Genomic DNA, 18,289 nt, shown 5'->3' on the forward strand with positions numbered 1-18,289 from the left:
CGGGCACTTGCAACATATAACTGTCGGATGGATCCATGTGGCAACATCTGCATATAAGCAGACCAAGCACGTAAAGCAGCTCCAAAAAGGACAAACCTGGAATCTGACTTCTGCAACGCTGCAATACGGGCCACCAAAATCTGAAGAGCCCACACAAATCCACTGTGAGGGGAGACAGAGAACATCCGACAGCGGAATAGCCATTGGCTGGTTGATGCAGAATGTTGAAACCACCTAAGTTGGAATACTGTTTTGAACAGAGCTACGCACGGATAACATGATAATGAGATAAGGAGACCGACTGGAGAGAGCTCCCCAACTCCAAGACCCGCCTATCTGAAGCCAGTATCAATAGGAGGACCGCCTTCCAAGAGCAGAGTTAAATTTCCACTTCCTTCAAGTACAGAACAGAGAGAACTGGAGGAACAGCAGAACACGAGGTTCAGGTCCAATGGAGATGTAGGCGGGACAACGTAGCGTGTACTAGGTGCACTCCTTGAAGAAGAGATTGAATCTGAGGGGGAAAAAGGCCAAGCTTCACACCAGATCACATAAGAATACCAGATGCGATGATAAAGAGCTTGACGTAACCGGCTAACGAGTCCTGAACACTGTGGAAACCAGAGTCCGGAACACCGCCACAACTAAGATAGCAGTGTAATCAGCCACACCATTAATGCAGCTGCTGTAAGACAGGTTAAACTAACGGACCTAGAAGCCGGGAGGTGCGGGGCGATAAGGGAAACCTGACTAAGAGCAGTTGGAGATTTGCGAACCAGGCCCGACAGGCCAGTTCACAGCCGCTAGAGAACTGTGTCCACCTCTCGATGGACACGCTGAGGACTAGTGGAAGAAAATAAAGAGGGAAGAGGAATGCAAGAACGTACCTCCAAACACTTGCGGAATGTTTACCACCACTGCATTCGGGTCCCGAGACCTGGAGTAGTACAGAGTCACCAGGTGACTCTGCTTGGAGGCCATGAGATGTCTGGCCTGCCCCGCCTACTGAGAAGCTGTTGGGGGAGGGGGGGGGGGGGAGAGTTAGGAGAGACACCCTGCAGGGTGTCTCAGTCTCCAGGGTGAAGGTCTTGACGACTTAGAAAGTCTGCCTCCTAAGCTTCCACTCCTGGAAGATGCCCTCAAGATCACCAACATGGGGAACTCTGTCAACCATTTAAAGCGCCCTGCCTCGCCTCACGCAAGGCCCTGCGGCTGATCGTCCTCCATTGACTGATGTACTTGATGGCAGGGGCGTAGTCTAAATGGATTCGAAAAATTTGATCGGTAGCATTGGCACTTGCTGCGACCATCGACTCTGAAATGATTGGCCAGAACAACCCTTAACCTCTAGAGCAGGGGTGGCCAGACTTTTGGACTCTGATCTACTTTTAAAACTTAAAACATCTCATGATCTACCAAGCCAAAAACGGGGGCATGGTATGCAAAAAAAAGGGGATGTGACCTCACAGCAAAGGGACGTGGGGGGTCTGTCCTGGTGAAATCGCACATAGTATCCCCAATTCAAATTACTCCACACAACAGCACAAACTTATTCACATTACACCACAGTGTTCCTTTTTATTTAAGTTACGACACAGTGCCCCTTATGCAATGTCCCTGTTTTTGAGCTGCTTATGCAATGCCCTTTATGCCATGCCCTCAGTACTGGTGCTCCCTCCCCTGTGCATTACTTACCTGGCCAGCGCTCCCGCGTAGACATCCACTGGCTGGATCTAATTAGATCCAGCAGGCGAGCAGGCTCTTCACATCGCGGGTGATGTCATGTCACCCACGCTCCTGCACATTGCATCACTGGAAACGCTGGCCTCTGAAGCGATCAGAGGCTTCTTTAGTCTCTGATCACTTCAGAGACCTGCATTTCCAGGAACTGCTGCAAGTTGGTCGCAACCTAACCGCGGGAGCTCCGCGATCTCCCGGTAGATCGCCATCAACCTTTTGTCCGGCCCTGCTCTAGAGTATGTTAGCCAAGGCGTTTCACTCTAACACGTAGGGAAGCTGATCAGTGAAAACCATGGACACGTTCATTTCAAGCAATGTGGATAGAAACTCCGAAGGAGAATTAGTGCAATAAGGATTGGCAGACCAGGCCTATCCGACCTAGACGTATAGAGCACCAGCCTGAGACAAAATAAAAGCAAATACAAAATTTGAAGCTTATGTGTACTAGGTCAGTGCGAAGCAGAGTTAAGGCTTTCGCTCATGTACATCTAGCACTGGTCCACACAGAAGGAAACTGAATATAGAAATGAAAAAAAAAGCCCCAGCTAGGGTTTAGAGCCAAACTGACATGAAAGAGGTACCGCAGGTGGTATTCATCACCCTACCCTGCTACTCAGGGGAAGAGCCAGTATTTGCCTGCTGCCAGCATCAGGTCTGCGCTGGGTAGTGACATGGACACAGCCTCTGTATTAGGCCCTCACTCTATATTAGTGGCTGCGGGTCTCCTGATGCTCCATGTCGCAGGCTGACAGGTGCAGCTATCTGTCAGCCTGCCCTCAATGCTTGTGGGAAGCTATAAATAAAACTAAAATACTAAGTTTGGGCTGAGCTCAGCCCCAAGTGACCGGCTCTCTCGGGCATGATTCTGAAACTGGGGCTTCTGGGGGGGTAGAGGGGGAGGAGTCACTAACACTTATAAATTTAAAGTGCTGGCTCCACTCATCCACCAATCTATACCCCAGTGCCTTGAACTTCAGTGTCCCCTGGCGGATGAAGGAGTAAAAAAAACAAACTGATTCTACATCCCTTCCTGTGCGATGTCCGCTGCCAGTGGCTGAACATGGACGAGAACCCGTTTCCCTTTGGACCTCCCACTGCCAATGGCGATAACTTGTTTAGAGCAGATGTGATGAGATTAGTCTGCGGTACCATCACTGCCTGCTCAAAACCTCCCGCAACGACTGTGCCAGTGCGGTGGTGGCGTCTTTACAGCGTTCGTGGACATAGAAAAATAAACCAAAAATTCTTAAGTGCCCTACAACACTCTATACCTCCAATAGTTACTGTCCCACATTAGGGTGAATGAGAAGCTGGGATTTGGGAATAAACTATTTTAACAATTCAATAAAAAAAAAAGTATGGTCCTACTTAAACACATTATTTAAAAAAAAAATAGTATAAAGTATTTAGAAAGCTAAAATCTCACTAAAGACATTATGTTGATCTGTATAGTTCCAGGAGACTTGTGTCCTGGTCTCTTTGCCTTTAGAGTGCCCTTAGAAGGGGTCACCATTGTGCTGTAGTGATACCGCACAGTGTATGTGTTACACACAGTCTTTTTGTCTTTCAGGGTGAAAGCTCAGAATTTGATCCGTAATCTGTCTCTGCTTATGGTAGACTCCTCTGCTGGGATGATAAAGTGTTTAGAGGAGATAGTAAGTATAATCACAGCTTCAGGCTTCTGTCCTGTGTACTTCTACTATAGTATGTTTTACCTCTCATTAAACTACGCTGCACAGATCCACATTTCATTCCCTAAATGTCAGTATTTTTTTTTTTTTTAAATTTCATAGATTTTGGAATTTGTGCAGAAAGGGGAAATCCGCCCCTCTGTGATGCAGTTGCTTTGGGAGAAGTTTACCCTTAAGTCTCCTTGTTCTGATCTGGAACGTCGGGCTGTCGTCATGATGTTGGGTATGCTGTCTCGGTGAGTTTACCAACATGAAAACCTCTTCAATAGGCTGGAATTCTATAAGCCAACGCCTCTAGTGAGTCTCTCTGGTTTGTCTTAGGGGTCAGCCAGAGATTGTGCTCAGTAACCTGGAAACGCTGGTGACTGTGGGCCTGGGTCCGGATGTGCAGAAGGATTATCAGCTGGCACAAGAAGTCTGTATCTGCATCTTGAAAATCACCGATGGCCAGAAGGTCAGTTGCTTGTGGTCTGTTCGGTAGAGTTTGTAGGGTTGTTTTGTCTGTTATGTGGGTTGTTGGTGTTTCTTTGTATGTGAGCAATTTCTACAAAATGGCTAGGCTCCAGCATTGCCTCTATAATGAGGCTGAGTTACTGGCTGTGACATGTTGGATATCTCAGCTTGTCTCTTCCTTTTGCAGCCGTCCCTGGGTAAGAAATCTGCACCTTTTCGGCTTCCGAAGGACCACAGTCTGTTCCAAAATCTGACCGAAGCTGTTGTCGGAGGTGAGTGCTTTGGTTAAAAAAAAAAGTCACTTTGGACACAGGTGATAATTCCAGTCTTGAAATATCAAAATGAATACTTTTTAATAAAAAGCGTTTATATTGTATAACACAGACTAACAGATCACCAGTATCCTCTGGACCTACTACCATAGATTTGTGGTGGTTATGGGGGTGTGGGGACGATTGAGTTACCCTAATCCCATACGGATATTACTCTCACGTTGTGGACGGCATCCAGCTGGATAAGCTCCATATATATTCTTGTTTGCTGGCAGAAGGTCACCTCTGCAAACCTGCCATCTTGTTCCGATGTAACTAGAAATGATTGATTTGGGTCACCTAAGGCTATGAGAACTGCGTAGGGCAGAGATTCCAATACCCTGTCCTCAGGCCACCCTAACCGACCAGGTATGCAGGATAACCAGTCTTGGGCACAGGGTGACTTAATTAGTGCCTCAGTCATTTGGTTTAACAGTCTGTGCTCAATCATGGATTTCCTTAAAACCTAGACCGTTGGGGTGCCTTGAGGGACGAGTTTGGGAAGCTCCGGCGTAGTAGCTTACCTTGGGGATTCGACGACAAGCGTATATTGCTAGGTTGGTAACGTCAGACGTTGTATGTGTGCATTGTGTGTTCAGATGCCTGCTACTTGGCAGAACCTACAAAGGTGAGGCATGGATCTGATAATGAATCTCGCCTTAGTCCTGTAGTGTTAGTTGCCATCGATCCATAATATCCAGGATCCGTGTAAGTTTAAAAAAAAAAAAAAAAAATTCCCTACTTCTTACTTGTCAGTTCTGTAGTATAAACTGCATATTTTCCGTATACACTATACAGGTTGAGTCTCCCATATCCAAAATGCTTGGGACCAGGGGTATTTTGGATATCGGAATATTCCGTATTTTGGAATATTTGCATACCATATTGAAATGTCTTAGGAATAGGGCCCAAATCAAACACAGAATGTTTTTATGATTCATATACACCTTATACATACAGCCTGAAGGTCATTTTATACAATATTTTCAATAATTTTGTGGCTCAAACAAAGTTTGTGTACATACATGAAATTAATTGGTTTCATATACCTTATACACACAGCCTATATGTCATTTTATACTTTATTTTGAATAATTTTGTGCCTTAAGCAAAGTTTGTGTACATTGAAGCATCAAAAAGCAAAGATTTCACTATATCAGTCATGCTAAAAATATTCCATATTTTGGAATATTCTGTATTTCGGACAATTTGGATATGGGAGACTCAACCTGTACTTTCCTGTGCATCAGTAGTTAATAATAAACATGGGCTATTAAATCACAAACAAATTAGTGACCACTTAGTGGGGTATTCAATTAGAGGCGAAATCAGCCATCCAATCGGCCGGTATTGCGACCGATCTAGGCCGTTTTTCGCCTAAAAACTGGAGGAATTTTCTCCAGCCTAGGGCAGGCGAAAAAAATTAGCAAAATCCCTATTTTTAGGTAAAAATGTGGGGATTTCTTACAGAACTCTTTAGACAGCCCCCCTAATGATACTGTAACGTAAAAAAAAAAACATTGTAAGTTGCACAGTTTGGCAAAAAAACGCTGAAGTTTCGGTCCAAATGTATTTATTTATATTTTTGAGAAATGCGTCAGAATTCCGGAGGGCCATAAGGATGCACCGAATCTTTTAAACATTAAACGTGGCTGGCGCAGGCTGATTTTTTTTTTTTAAACTGCTAAAAAAAAAACCTCTTGCGCCAGTCTATATGTTAAATGCATTTTTCACAAAAAAACATTTTGGACCGAAATTTCAGCAGCCGTTTCTCGACAAAGTACGCAACTTACAATTATATTTTTATTTTTTGCTAAAGGCGTCATTAGGGGGCTGTCCAAAGGGTTCTGTAAGAAATCCCCTTGTTTGTACCCAAAGATATGGGTAACTTTTCAAAATGGAGAAAAGTTTTCATTTTTACATGAAAAATCGTAGAGAAGTTAACGCCGAAAAATCAGCTTGCGGGTGCAATAATATCGCCGCTAATTGAATACCGCCCTTAGTAACATGACAGGTTATAGCACTCCGTACTCCACACTGATTGCGCTGTGCGGGAAATGCTAACGTGCACCAGTCCTGGTGTAGTAGCCCTGGAAGTGAAGGTGGAATGTTGGCAGCTGTACAGTGTGTATATGAGAACATACTTGGCCTTGGTAATAATGGGATGTGTGATCATACTTTGATACCGTATGGCAGGGATCAATCAGCAGAGCCTTCATTGGTTGCCCTTCAAAGAGACGGCAGTCCGGCTGGTGTATGAAATCTCGGAAGAGCCCGAGGAGATCTGTGCGGACATCTTGCAGAGATGCAGCCAACAGGTCCTACAGGAGATGAACCAACAAGGAGAAGGTGAATAGGCATTAATGCAGCAGACTGATCCTCTAGTTTTACATGTACTTTGTAGAGATGCATTTTGTTAGGGGTTTAACCAGAGTCCATGTCATGGAAATGACTTCACACATGAAGTAACTTCTCTGAACTACTGTCTATGTTGAGGGGTGCATGCAGACTTGTACTGTAACGGCCCCATCCTAGAGGTAATTGGGCATGCTGGAGACGACCCCGAACCTTTCGTTGTATTTGCGGCTTTAAGGTCATTTGCGGTCCCCCTAACTTTACACTGCAAACTGTTCCTTCTACAGTGCACACTCTCCTACTAGCAGGAGTGGTCGTATGGCTTAAGCCTGAGCGAGCAAAGTATTGGACCTGGTCCATGCAGAGCTTTTGCAGCGGTCTGCCCTCCCACTGGGGCCGCGCGGAGTCCTCCAAATACTGGCAGCAGCGGCATTGCTTCCTTTCCCCATTTTCTGCTGTCTCCCCTTTTGCTGCTGTAAAACTTGAGTGGCTGCAGTGATGAATGGAAGTGGCCTGGGAATACAACTACCTGTAGCTGTTCCCATAGCATTGAGGAGAGGTGAGGGGGGATCCTATTAGCTATTTTTGAGCAGTGAGAGAAGTGCCCTAGGTTGCAGTGATGCGTATTTCCAGGTGTTGCCTATGATTGAGTTCTTTGTTTTTCCTGTTTTTCAGCATCTGTAGCATCGGCATACCTGCTCACCCACCTGTTGTCACTGGCAGGGGATGTGGCACTGCAGCTGGTGATACATCTGGAATGCACAGTCAGTGCAGAGCTCAGGAGTAGAAGAGTCTTAAAGGAGGAACAAGAGGCTGAGAAACTGGGGAAGGACAAGCGAAGTAAGACTAAGGTGAGCGATGCCTTTGGCTAGTCGTTGGCAAGTATAGTAGTAAATGACTGAGTCTGTGAATAGTAATATACCCACGTTGACTGGGGCAGACTATTTTGCGGTTTGTCTGATTCTTAGGCTCTGTCTTTATCCAGGGCAACGAGAGTATGGAGGAAGAAGATCTGGGGCTGGTGGGAGCCTCTGCGGATGATGCCGATGCTGAACTAATACAAAAGATCTGTGACACCGAGCTCCTTGGCGGTAAGTGAGGGACACAAGCTCACCGCAGCGTAATTGCTCCTCCATAAAGGGAGTTAAAGTTGTGCAGCTGGTAGGGCGACAATGGCAGAGGGGGGGGAGTGCGGGACAGGGGCTGTTATTTGGTTGGGTTGGAGACCTATGTGTGGGCCAACGAAAATCCTTTGTTCTGTAGGGCAACAATACCTGTCTGCATTTCTGCCCCTTGTTCTCCGGGTATGTAAAAGCTCGGCGAAGTTCACGGATCCGGACCTGTGCACGGCGGCCACCCTCGCCCTCACCAAGTTTATGATGATCAGGTAACCTCTAGATTATTAGAAGTGTTACATATGAATGTAATCTTTTCCCTTCGGTTCTCCTGTAACTCCTCTTTCTGCTCTTTCCCAAGCTCTGATTTCTGTGACTCTAACCTGCGTCTGATCTTCACCCTCCTGGAGAAGTCTGTCCTGCCAGGGGTGCGCTCTAATATAATGATTGCTTTAGGGGACCTCAGCATCCGCTTCCCTAACCTTATTGAACCCTGGACTCCGCATCTCTATGCCAGGTAAGAATACACCTTCTTGGAGCTGGAAACTTCCTGTGATTTCATTGTCCTCTTCATGGGGAACCAAACAATGCTTCTCTGGCGGCAGCAACAAGGGGCTCTCATTTGTTTGTGTGGTTTGTCTCCCACTCCTCCCTTCTCATGTTTACTGCGTATAAGATGGGCACAGGACTTTTGTTCCTCTTTTCATCCCACAGAGTTTAGTCCACCTTGCTGTCAACTGTAGGTGAATGGAGGTGGGGTGTGTATTTCATCTAGGGCAGGGGTGGGCAATGAGCTAACCCCCAGCTGCTGTAGAACTATACATCCCAGCATGCCCTGCCACAATTTTGCTATTTGGCTATGCTAAAACACGTAAGCTGTAGCTGGGATGTGTAGTTTAACAGCAGCTAAAGGGCCACTTATTGTCTACCCATGATCTAGGGGATGACGGGGCAGAGTACTTGATTCTAAAGTGGAGGTAAAGACCATGCTGTGGGCGTGGAAACGTTTATCGGTTTTAAGGCGCGTACACACTGGACAATTTTTTTGGAACGATTTTTCGAGTTAACGATGAAGGAAAATCGTCAAAGCGCGCTCCCGTTTGTAGTTTTCGTTCATCGTCCCTTCTAGACTGTCCAACATGACTATTTTCATTAAGGAAAGGTTCATCGTTCAGGAAATCGTTGAAAAAAATCGTTCATAATATAAATATATATATATCACTTTTTCAAGGGAAAATCTCAACGAAAATCGTTGTGTGTATGCACCTTTTATTCTGTATTCTCTACAGCGTGTTCTCTGCACATTTGTCTCCTTGCTGAACTAGGTGTCAAGTAGGTGATAAAAGTGTTAGTGGTTGGGAGAAGGGGCGCAGGATTCAGTTGTACGGTGTTGCAATCGCAGCTGCGATTTTTGCATGCAGCGGAGGAGTGATGGTTTGTAAAATAGTACCCTCCCCTAATGCCCACCGGAACCATCCCTGCATACACATTCGCAGCCCATACGCAATTTCTGTGATAATCGACCATGTGAGTATCCCCATGATCACGCAGCTTAGACGCTGGGGCCATCTTGTGTGTGTATGGCATCGCAGACTCCTGCGGTGACGTGCCCCCAAAACTGCATCGACCTGCCTGCGTTTTGCCCACTACGCCCCTGTTTTCTCCCCCAAATGGTGCAGTTTTGTCAATCACATTGCAACCCTTGGTGGTATGCTTGCAGGATCGCAGAGGGGGCTTGGCGCATGGTTTCCTCCACTCTGTTTAGGTGGCAGATCTACTTTTCTATTAAGTTTCACATCTTTCTTAAAAACTTATTGCTTCTATAATCAAGTCATTAAAGATCGCAGCAGAGATTGCATTCCCCTGCTAGACTGTAGTGTGGTTCCTCTATTCTGCTATCAAAGGTTCTATAACAGAAGTAGCCAAGATTAACAACATCATGATGGAAATGCTGCTTTAACAAGGGAGGGAGAAAGAAAGTAGTTCCTGGGTAGAGGCACTCTATGGTACAGTAGTTTGGTTGTTAACTTTATATAAAATCAACATTCACAACATCAGACTTTCAAAACATAAATATATTAAAGACAAATTCCATATAACATGTGTAAGATTCAAAGGATGGTAAATGGTCTGGGAAGTTGGTTGAACTTGATTAGGGTGAGCCAATTAGGTTTAGGGCTACCTCTGTAGAATAGTTAAAATTGTTTGATTAATGTAGTCAAGATGGACAACCCTACAAATAATAAAAGGAGAGGGTGTGGATTTGGGCGAAATGTGAAAAAGTAACGGAGATAAAGGGCACACAGTATAAAGGAACACCACTACCTCTGTAGAAAGTTAATATGAGATATTGTGATGTAATACACAAATACATTAAACCTGTCCTGATGCAATAAACAAAAACAATTATAGCCATTTGGATATCATGAAATACTGTGTCTAATTATAAGGTATAATTATACATGCATACTGTAAGGCATTGAACGGGGGATGAGAGAGCAGGCACAGTGGCTGATTGAGGATGGAGGAGGAAGGTCTCGATCAGCATCTGCTGTCAGGGGCATGTTCCCCTTGCAAGTCCCCTGTTGTGCCAGGCAATGCTGGAGAAGAAGCTGCCAATGAGAGCGTTGTGAATAGAATTACATGGTGGTGCTCTGTCAGGACAGCCCTGGGAGATGAAGAAAACTTGCATTTCACTGGTGCTTGTTCACTACTATTTTATATCCAGAAGTGCTGATTTCTAAAGGTGGTTTTTGTTGTTTACCTGTTTAACCAGATTTTATACGATCTCACGATCTGTGCATGTAACTTATCTGTGAGCTGACAATATTTATGATTTCTAAGTGAAGCCTAAGAAGCTTCCCCAGAATTCACACCAACACTCTGTATTGGTTCTTTAGACTCAGAGACGAGTCCCGTGACGTTCGGAAGACTTCAGCCATTGTAATGACCCACCTAATTCTGAAGGACATGGTCAAGGTCAAAGGACAGGTCAGCGAGATGGCTGTGCTTCTCATAGATGAAGATCAGGAAATCGCCTCTCTGGCCAAGAATTTCTTCACCGAGTTGTCCAATAAGGTACGTAGATCTGGGTTTGCGAGTGAAATGTTTTATGACGAGACCTTTTATTACTACTCTATTGTATTTCCCCAGGGTAATGCGGTGTACAACCTTCTGCCTGATATTATCAGCCGCCTGTCAGATCCGGAGTGTGGCGTTGAGGAAGAACCTTTTCAGAAGATCATGCGGTAATTACATGGAAAACGCAGAGCAGCATGATCATGGCTCTTGTATGTCAACTTCTGTATTTTAGATTATTATGGTCTCTTGGGTACATGACCTTGGGTAGACTAGCTAGTTTGGTTTGTGACCTTGGAACAGCATTTACAGAAGTCTCCTGTTGCAAATTTGTCAATGCTGACCACTAGAAGGTCCAACTTAGACATGTAATGTACAAGGCTGGCTCCAGCCGCCACAGACGTTGGACCAACCGCTCGTTCTGGCATACTAACCGAGTGCTCCCACACTGTTAGACGCTGGAGGAAGTTGCACTCAAACACAGATGTACCCCACTACAACTAGAAGAGATGGCTTCCTCCGCTGCAATTTCCAGTTTAATTTGAGGAGGTTCCAGGTCAAATTTTAGAAATTAAATGCTCTATTGACCAGCAAGACTTTCAAGCTGAACTGAAAAGGGCAACTGCTGTTCAGCTGATGGCTGAGAGACGACCTCTTTGACAGTCGCCTGTTCACCATATGGGAATATATGATTGTGGCAGAAAGTTGCAGCCTTCGAGGCTTGGGCCTCATCATTCTTCACCAGTTCTAGTGTCTTTGGACCCAGGTGGAATCAAGCTTCCCCAATATATGTAGTGAACCTCGGTGGCTTTCAAACTTCTAGTTAGCGGGAGACCATTCTGGCAAGGTAGGCCTATCAAGATTCAGTCAGACATTGCCACGGTTCTGGCTTACATAAATTGCCCGCAGACCACCTTGGCCATCAGAGAGACCAGCAGGAAAATCCATCAGACAGAGCAAAAACTTTCCACCCAGAGACTAAAACGAATGAGGGTTGGAAACGGGGAAGCAGATTTTCTCAGCAGCCTGACCCTTCACCATGGGGAACTGTTTCTTTATCAAATGTCTTCAGATTATGGTCTGGTGAGGGCAACCAGATGTTGACATTGGTGGTCTTGGTTGATCAGAAACGTGTTGAGTTTCTGCTCCAGGACAAGTGATCCCAGACCATACCATGAATTTGTATTGTGTGAGAGTGATGGAGACCGTGCTATTGACACCGGACGATATAGCGCTATGCGGTCCCTACTTGCTGTAGATTGGCTTTCATGTAATGCATCTCTTGGGCATATTGCGTCCTGTGTGGCTATCTTCGCAGGGTGACTTCTTTCCTGAGGCAAGGAATGAATACCCCCACTTGAAGAAACACTCCTCAATTTTATTTTGACCTACAGTGACTGCAGATGTCTGTCTGTCTCCTCTGTTATTCTACGATGCAATTTCTGTTTTTCATCTTGTAAATCTGCTTTGATGCACTACATTTACCAGTAGATTTCTGGTCTTTAAGTGGTTATAGACTTTCCAAGGTCATTAATTTTTTTTTTTCCATTTATTCAATCAGACATCTCCTGTCTTACATCACCAAGGACAAGCAGACTGAGAGTTTGGTGGAGAAGATGTGCCATAGATTTCGTACAGCCAGGTGAGATGATAGACCGCCTGATGTATGGTATGGTGCGGAGTATGGCCACTGAAACACTGTAGCTTCTCTTTTACATGAAGATCCTAGAACAATGCTTCTCTTGACAGTAGGGACTGATTCAAATCTGGATGCAATGCAGAGGTTAGCGGAGCTGATCGGTTTTATTTAATTTAAAAAAAAATTTTATGCACTGAGCATGTGGCGAGATTGAATTCTGACAACGGGAGCAGTGCTATTGACGGTGTGCATTTATGGGAGGTTAACGGGAGGTGGCTACGGAAACGTGGACGAGTAGCAAGTGTTTTGCAGGCAGTGACAGCTTCTGTGTACGCAGCTGCTTTGGCCCTGATGGCTTAGTTCCGATGGACATTCTTAGTAACCATAGGCTCCGTTCTTTTTGACCGGTCAAGTTTGTCTGCTTACTGCACATTGTGCAGATCTTTTCTGCTTTCTCTTGGTCTCCTGCTCAAGCATAAACAATGCTGCTTGTCTGTAACCTGTCTACTTTGTACGTTCCTCTTAGGACCGAGCGTCAGTGGCGGGATCTTGCCCATTGTCTGTCCCTTCTGCCGTTCTCAGAGAAAGGTCTAAGTAAAATGCAAGATTGCTTTGACTGTTACGGAGACAAGTTGAGCGATGATGCCGTGTACAATTCCTTCTTGAGCACCGTGGGAAAGATGCGTAGGGGGGCAAAGCCGGAACTGAAGGTGTGTTTATTTTCCTTTCACAAACAACAAATTAAATATAGATTTGACGTGTGGTTTGTTCAGGCTTTCTTCTATTTCACTGATCTTTAACTTCTGGTGGTGCTATCATGCGGCCCTCCAATGCACCCCCTGCAGCCAGGACAGAGCAGTCTCATGGCGGCACTAACATTTGTACTGGTTTTCCCCCAAAGGAAGAGATTGAAGGGATGAAGGCTGTAGTATGAGCAGCATGGTCTGCGTATCAGTTTAGTCAAAAGATAACGTATTCGCTATAATAACAGACCCCGGAAGCGTCAAGGTCCTGCTGGGGGCTTGTCTTACAGATTTCCATAACTCCTGGTCAAAGTGGAAGCGCTATTTCCAACTACACCCTTCTGTCTACTAAGCAGCTGTTGACCAGCCACCATGTCCTTTGGTGTATATATTTCACAGCTTTGTCCATCCAAAGATGCTTGAACAGCTTCTGAATGTACCCACCTGGGAGGGCAGTTTTTTGGGGGGTGTCCCCAAATTGGATGAAAGAGAACTGGAGTTATTGGAGGCATTGCAGGTCCAGGCTTTATGCTCCGGTTTACTGTTAACGTTTTTGAAGATAAATGTTGCATATAAAAGAGAAAATACAGCATTTAAGGGGTCTATTTACTAAGCAGTGTTAGGAGTGAAAGTGATAAGGTGTCAGCCAATCAGCTCCCAACTGTTATCTCGCTGTGTTTGAAAAATGACAGTTGGGAGCTGATTGGCTGGCACCTTATCACTTTCTTATCACTTTTCACTCTGTCTCCTAACACTGCTTAGTAAATAGACCCCTGAGTCCCATACACACGGAGCAATCAGATATTCTTGTCTGATCGTCCTGCATGTGCTGGATGTTCGATATCGAACATCCAGCACATGCACCAACCCCCAAACAACTATAATGACCCGAGATCGCGGGTCCCTATAGTAACCAGGTTGGGGGTTGGGAGGGCCCATTAGATATATGAACGATAACGGTTATCGTTCTTATCGTCCTGTTATATCTGACAGTGTGTACGCACCATTAGATAAACCTCTCTGTATCAAAGACCTGTGAGATTTAGGTTTAACCATACTCTAAAGCTTGTTACAGATATGCAGCCAGTGTACTTTGGACTAGTAAATCTGGAGGAGGGCAGGTGTGCCATATATGGCATTATCCGTCTTACTAGTAATACCGTGACCAGTATAAAAATGAATAGACCATTAGCAATAAATGAAATTTGATCCAAACATACTACTGATTTCTTGGGGGGGGAGACCTGTTTTTATCTGGCGCTATGTTAAAGCACCAAGGCCAGATACTTTTAAATCTTCAGCTTCTCCTCCAAAACCATCAGACTCTTTGCAGGGTAATTGATCTGTGTATGGAGAATAGATTACACTGTGAAGTGCCGCTTGCATAATTGTGTTGTGACAGCTGAATAAATGTAACACGTATTGTGCCTATCGAGAGCTGGGAATGTGCTAAATAGCCGTTAATATCGGTTTTCTGTAGTTGTATAAATCATTTATTAGATGCTAAATAATTTAGAGGTACTAAAAAAAATAAAAGCATCAAATATTTAGTCTTCATAATTATCTGCAACTTACATCCAATAGTAATGAAAACCGATACAACCTATAAATATCCCAAACGCTCCCTTTCTGCGTATATGATGAATATATCCTAAATGTATCTTTAGTGAATAATAGGTCTATGGGAAAATTCTCCTTTTTATAGATGAGCACCCCCCACCACCACCACCCCCTCAATAGTAATGCATACAGATGCAACCTATAAATATTCCAAGCATATGATGAAGACATCATAAATGGATCTTTAGATTCTTAAACTGGAGGCCGCTAGTACTGTACCGACCCCAGTGGATATGTTAGCTGGCAACTTAATCTCCTCTCATAACCGATGTGCACTTTAATGGGACACAGGATCAGTAGATTATTGCCCCTTTCTCCACAACTTCACCTGCGATGTAATCAGAGGCCCCTGGAAGAAGGCTTGCATCGCCGAAATGCGTTGGCGACATTCTACACCCACCACATCCCTACCTGGACTTACCGTTACCTGGATCCGGGGCCGACTGTCAGTCCACACCACCTCCCCCTTGCCCACAACCACGTACCCATGAGTTCAGACATCTGTACCAAGGGACAATCACTGGTCCAGGTGGCTGTTGGCGCCTCCAACAACCGGCATCTAGCCCTGGACCAGACTTTAAAGCTCCAGCGTCCATCACCACGGGGGCTTTTAACACCCGTAACGCGACACGCAGGTGTCCTCTGAAGAGGAGGGTCACCCGAAAACGCTAGCCCAGCCGACCACCTATCAGTGAATGGCACTAATAATTGGGCCTGGGGGCTTCCGAACACCCAGCGCGACTGAGACACTCAAAGGTGTAGTGCTCTGTTTATTACTTTAAATGCTGCGTATTGCACGCGATGCAGCGAGAAGCCACTCACCGTGAACTAGAGACGCAGGGCTGAGACATTAACCGCACGGGAATTGGTTTACACACGTACAAAGTCGCGGGTGAAGCACTGTGGAACTTGGCACGAGGACAAGCTGCGGTTGCTCGCAAGTGAATAAGACGCACATTTTGAGCGAGAAAGACGCTCCCCATTGCTAAGTTGCCCAGAATCTAGTGTGCCAGAGAAGCTATTTGGTGCGACGGAAGGACACATTTGTATGTCAGTGTATCCCTAAAATCCTTCCCTCCACCACAGCAAGGTACAGGCACCACCTCTTGAACAAAGCGTGATCGGCACTGTTGACCATAGTGGGATGGTTGTCTTAGAGGGAGATTCAATTCTTGGCGCTGTTCTCGGTGATATGTGTAAAACTCCTATGGATTGCGAGCTTAAATGTGTGAAGTTTGTGCCGGGATTCTGACAGTTTCTCCAGCACTTAGGACCCTTCACCGCTAATTGAATTGCCCTCTTGGGTGACCCTAGAGAAGAAGACCTTCAGCATCTCCTAAGCTAGAGATGCAAGATGTGTTACTATGTTTTTGCAGCCTTAGAGATATTTCTACTGTTTAGTGCTCAGATTATTTACGACCAATGCCTGTGGGACTCTCTTGCTGCAGACTTTGATTGACGAGTTTGAGCACAAACTCACCGTCTGTCACAACAAGGGTTTGGAGAACATGGATGTTCCTGGAGAGGCAGCCAATGGAGACACTCAGCCACCTTCAACTGTGCAGAAGAATCCCCGTGAGTATCCAATCCCCCTAATGCCACAGCCGTATCCTGTTCTGCGTTCATTTTAATGGCTATCTTTAGTTCCGCCATGTCTATATAGTTTGGGGATGCAATTGGGTGTGTTGAGGGTTTAAAAACTAGCTTGATGGTACTTTCTGGAGGACTACTCATTATGGGTGTTTGTTTGGTAAGTGTGCCCTGCTCAATGGAGTGTTTACCCCTCTTGTACTTTTTCCTTCCCATGTGCTTTGGGAGGCCGGGAATGCCACCCTGTTCTGTGGGTAGAGCTCCCATGTTGTAGCAGTTCTCTTACTGTGACCAGGCTCGCGTATTAGACGAACACTTTTATTTTAAACTAGTAAATAAATGGACCAAACATCTACCTGGGCACCTCGGCTGCTCTACCCTCCCTGTCCCCGCTATACTTGCCCAAATTCCCAGTCCTCTTATGTCTCGCTGTGGTGTGCACATCACACCTAATGTGCACAGTAGAAGCTGATGCGCGCTGTGTATGGTAGGTGTGGTTGCCGCTGCAACGATTGTCATGACCTAACTTTTTATTAGGCTATGATTTTATATTCGAGTATAACAAGGATTCACAATATTATACAGCATGGGGGATATGTGTGAAGGGGAGCATATTTGATGGTATCGTCTGGGGAAAAGGGATATATACGGAGTAAGTAACTTTATATGCTGTGCATTAGGTATGGTATATGACATTTCTTGTGTCTTGTACATTTTTGCCTATGCTGAGGTGTAACGTATGACCAAACCTGTACTTGTCAACTAAAGCTGCGCACACATTCTTATTGTTCAATCCTTTTCTCAGCTAAGCGGCGGCCCCTTAAGTCCGTAAATAAAGCCCCAAAAGCCAATGATGAAAATGGATTTCAGACCCCGAAATCTCGGGCCCCCAGGAGGAATACCAGGAAAATGACCGTAACATTCTCCAGTGACGAAGAGTCTGGTTAGTCGGGGGATAAAACCTTGCATCAGGGGAGGGAGGGATAGGACCTTGTATGGGGGGGGGGGGGGGGGGATATAAAAAACCTTGTGTTGCGGGGGTATAAATCTGGGTTGCAGTTTTATTGTGTTGCAATGAAATCTTGCATCAGAAAGGGTCGGTTTTACAAACAAAAATTGTTACCTGTCCTTATTGTTTTACCAGATTTGGAGGCTGAGCTGAGTGAAGCAGACACTCCCAAAAATCCCACCCCCATCAGACGCACCACCACTAGATCACGCGCCCGGTGACCCGGAATATTGGACACGCTGCTTGCTGACCGCTTGATTTGCTGCCATTCATTTCTTACTTTTTGTATAATAAACCTCCCATCTCTTCTTACACTGAGTATGACCACTATGTTCCAGCAGTTTCATACAATGACTGCACCAATCTTTAAACAAATGTTTCAAACTGTCCAACCACCCGACTCCACCCCCCTCTCTGTCCAGCCTCCCAACCCCTCCCCCGTCTGTCCAACCCCCCCCCCCCCCCCCCCCCCCCCCTCTGTCCATCCTCTTGCTACCTGCCCTTCGTCTCACTCTCTGACCTGTCCACTTCCACTAGACAAGCTGGTGTGAGGGGGGGAGGCAGCTGCAGACGCTGACCGAGTTCGTCCCATCTCTACACCCCACACCCCATCCTTATCATCTGTTCCCCTCACTGTCTGGGGTGTGTTTTTTTTTTTTTTCTTCTATTGCTGTCCCTCCTCCCCCACTTTTCATGTCTGTCCCCTCCCTTTTCTCTGCATCTCTTGTTCTCTGTTCCAATGTCAATTTAATGCTACTTGTTAATTTGAAATGCTGCTTAAGATGGAAAGCTTGACTGTTTTTTTTGTTCTGTTCTTTATATTACATTACTGCAGTCTGTGAAAGTGATATTAGTTGCCGAATGCCACATCCACTCCTCATTCAGCACAAGACGTGGTAGAAGATGTCTGTGTAACGTTACTGAAGATCAGGAAGTTTTGAAATA

At 45.4% G+C, this 18,289-nt stretch overlaps 1 protein-coding gene across 2 annotated transcripts in view; it reads left to right on the top strand.

The window, feature by feature from the left end:
- NCAPD2 (non-SMC condensin I complex subunit D2) overlaps nt 1–17,662 on the top strand; it is a 66,151-nt gene extending 48,489 nt beyond the window's left edge. For both annotated transcript variants that reach the window (XM_088480907.1, XM_088480906.1), the window contains exons 17-32: nt 3,311–3,395; nt 3,534–3,667; nt 3,753–3,885; nt 4,072–4,156; nt 6,392–6,544; nt 7,226–7,401; nt 7,536–7,641; nt 7,814–7,937; nt 8,027–8,182; nt 10,566–10,743; nt 10,819–10,913; nt 12,305–12,385; nt 12,909–13,092; nt 16,194–16,320; nt 17,141–17,278; nt 17,480–17,662. In XM_088480907.1, coding sequence (XP_088337033.1) covers nt 3,311–3,395; nt 3,534–3,667; nt 3,753–3,885; nt 4,072–4,156; nt 6,392–6,544; nt 7,226–7,401; nt 7,536–7,641; nt 7,814–7,937; nt 8,027–8,182; nt 10,566–10,743; nt 10,819–10,913; nt 12,305–12,385; nt 12,909–13,092; nt 16,194–16,320; nt 17,141–17,278; nt 17,480–17,565 — 2,041 coding nt within the window. In that variant the 3' untranslated portion in view covers nt 17,566–17,662. The remainder of the gene's footprint in view (nt 1–3,310; nt 3,396–3,533; nt 3,668–3,752; nt 3,886–4,071; nt 4,157–6,391; nt 6,545–7,225; nt 7,402–7,535; nt 7,642–7,813; nt 7,938–8,026; nt 8,183–10,565; nt 10,744–10,818; nt 10,914–12,304; nt 12,386–12,908; nt 13,093–16,193; nt 16,321–17,140; nt 17,279–17,479) is intronic.
- The last annotated feature ends 627 nt before the right edge of the window (nt 17,663–18,289 follow it).

The sequence above is a fragment of the Taudactylus pleione genome, unplaced genomic scaffold (genome assembly GCF_031769625.1).
Source record: "Taudactylus pleione unplaced genomic scaffold, aTauple2 ptg000258l, whole genome shotgun sequence".
NCBI classification, from domain to species: domain Eukaryota; kingdom Metazoa; phylum Chordata; class Amphibia; order Anura; family Myobatrachidae; genus Taudactylus; species Taudactylus pleione.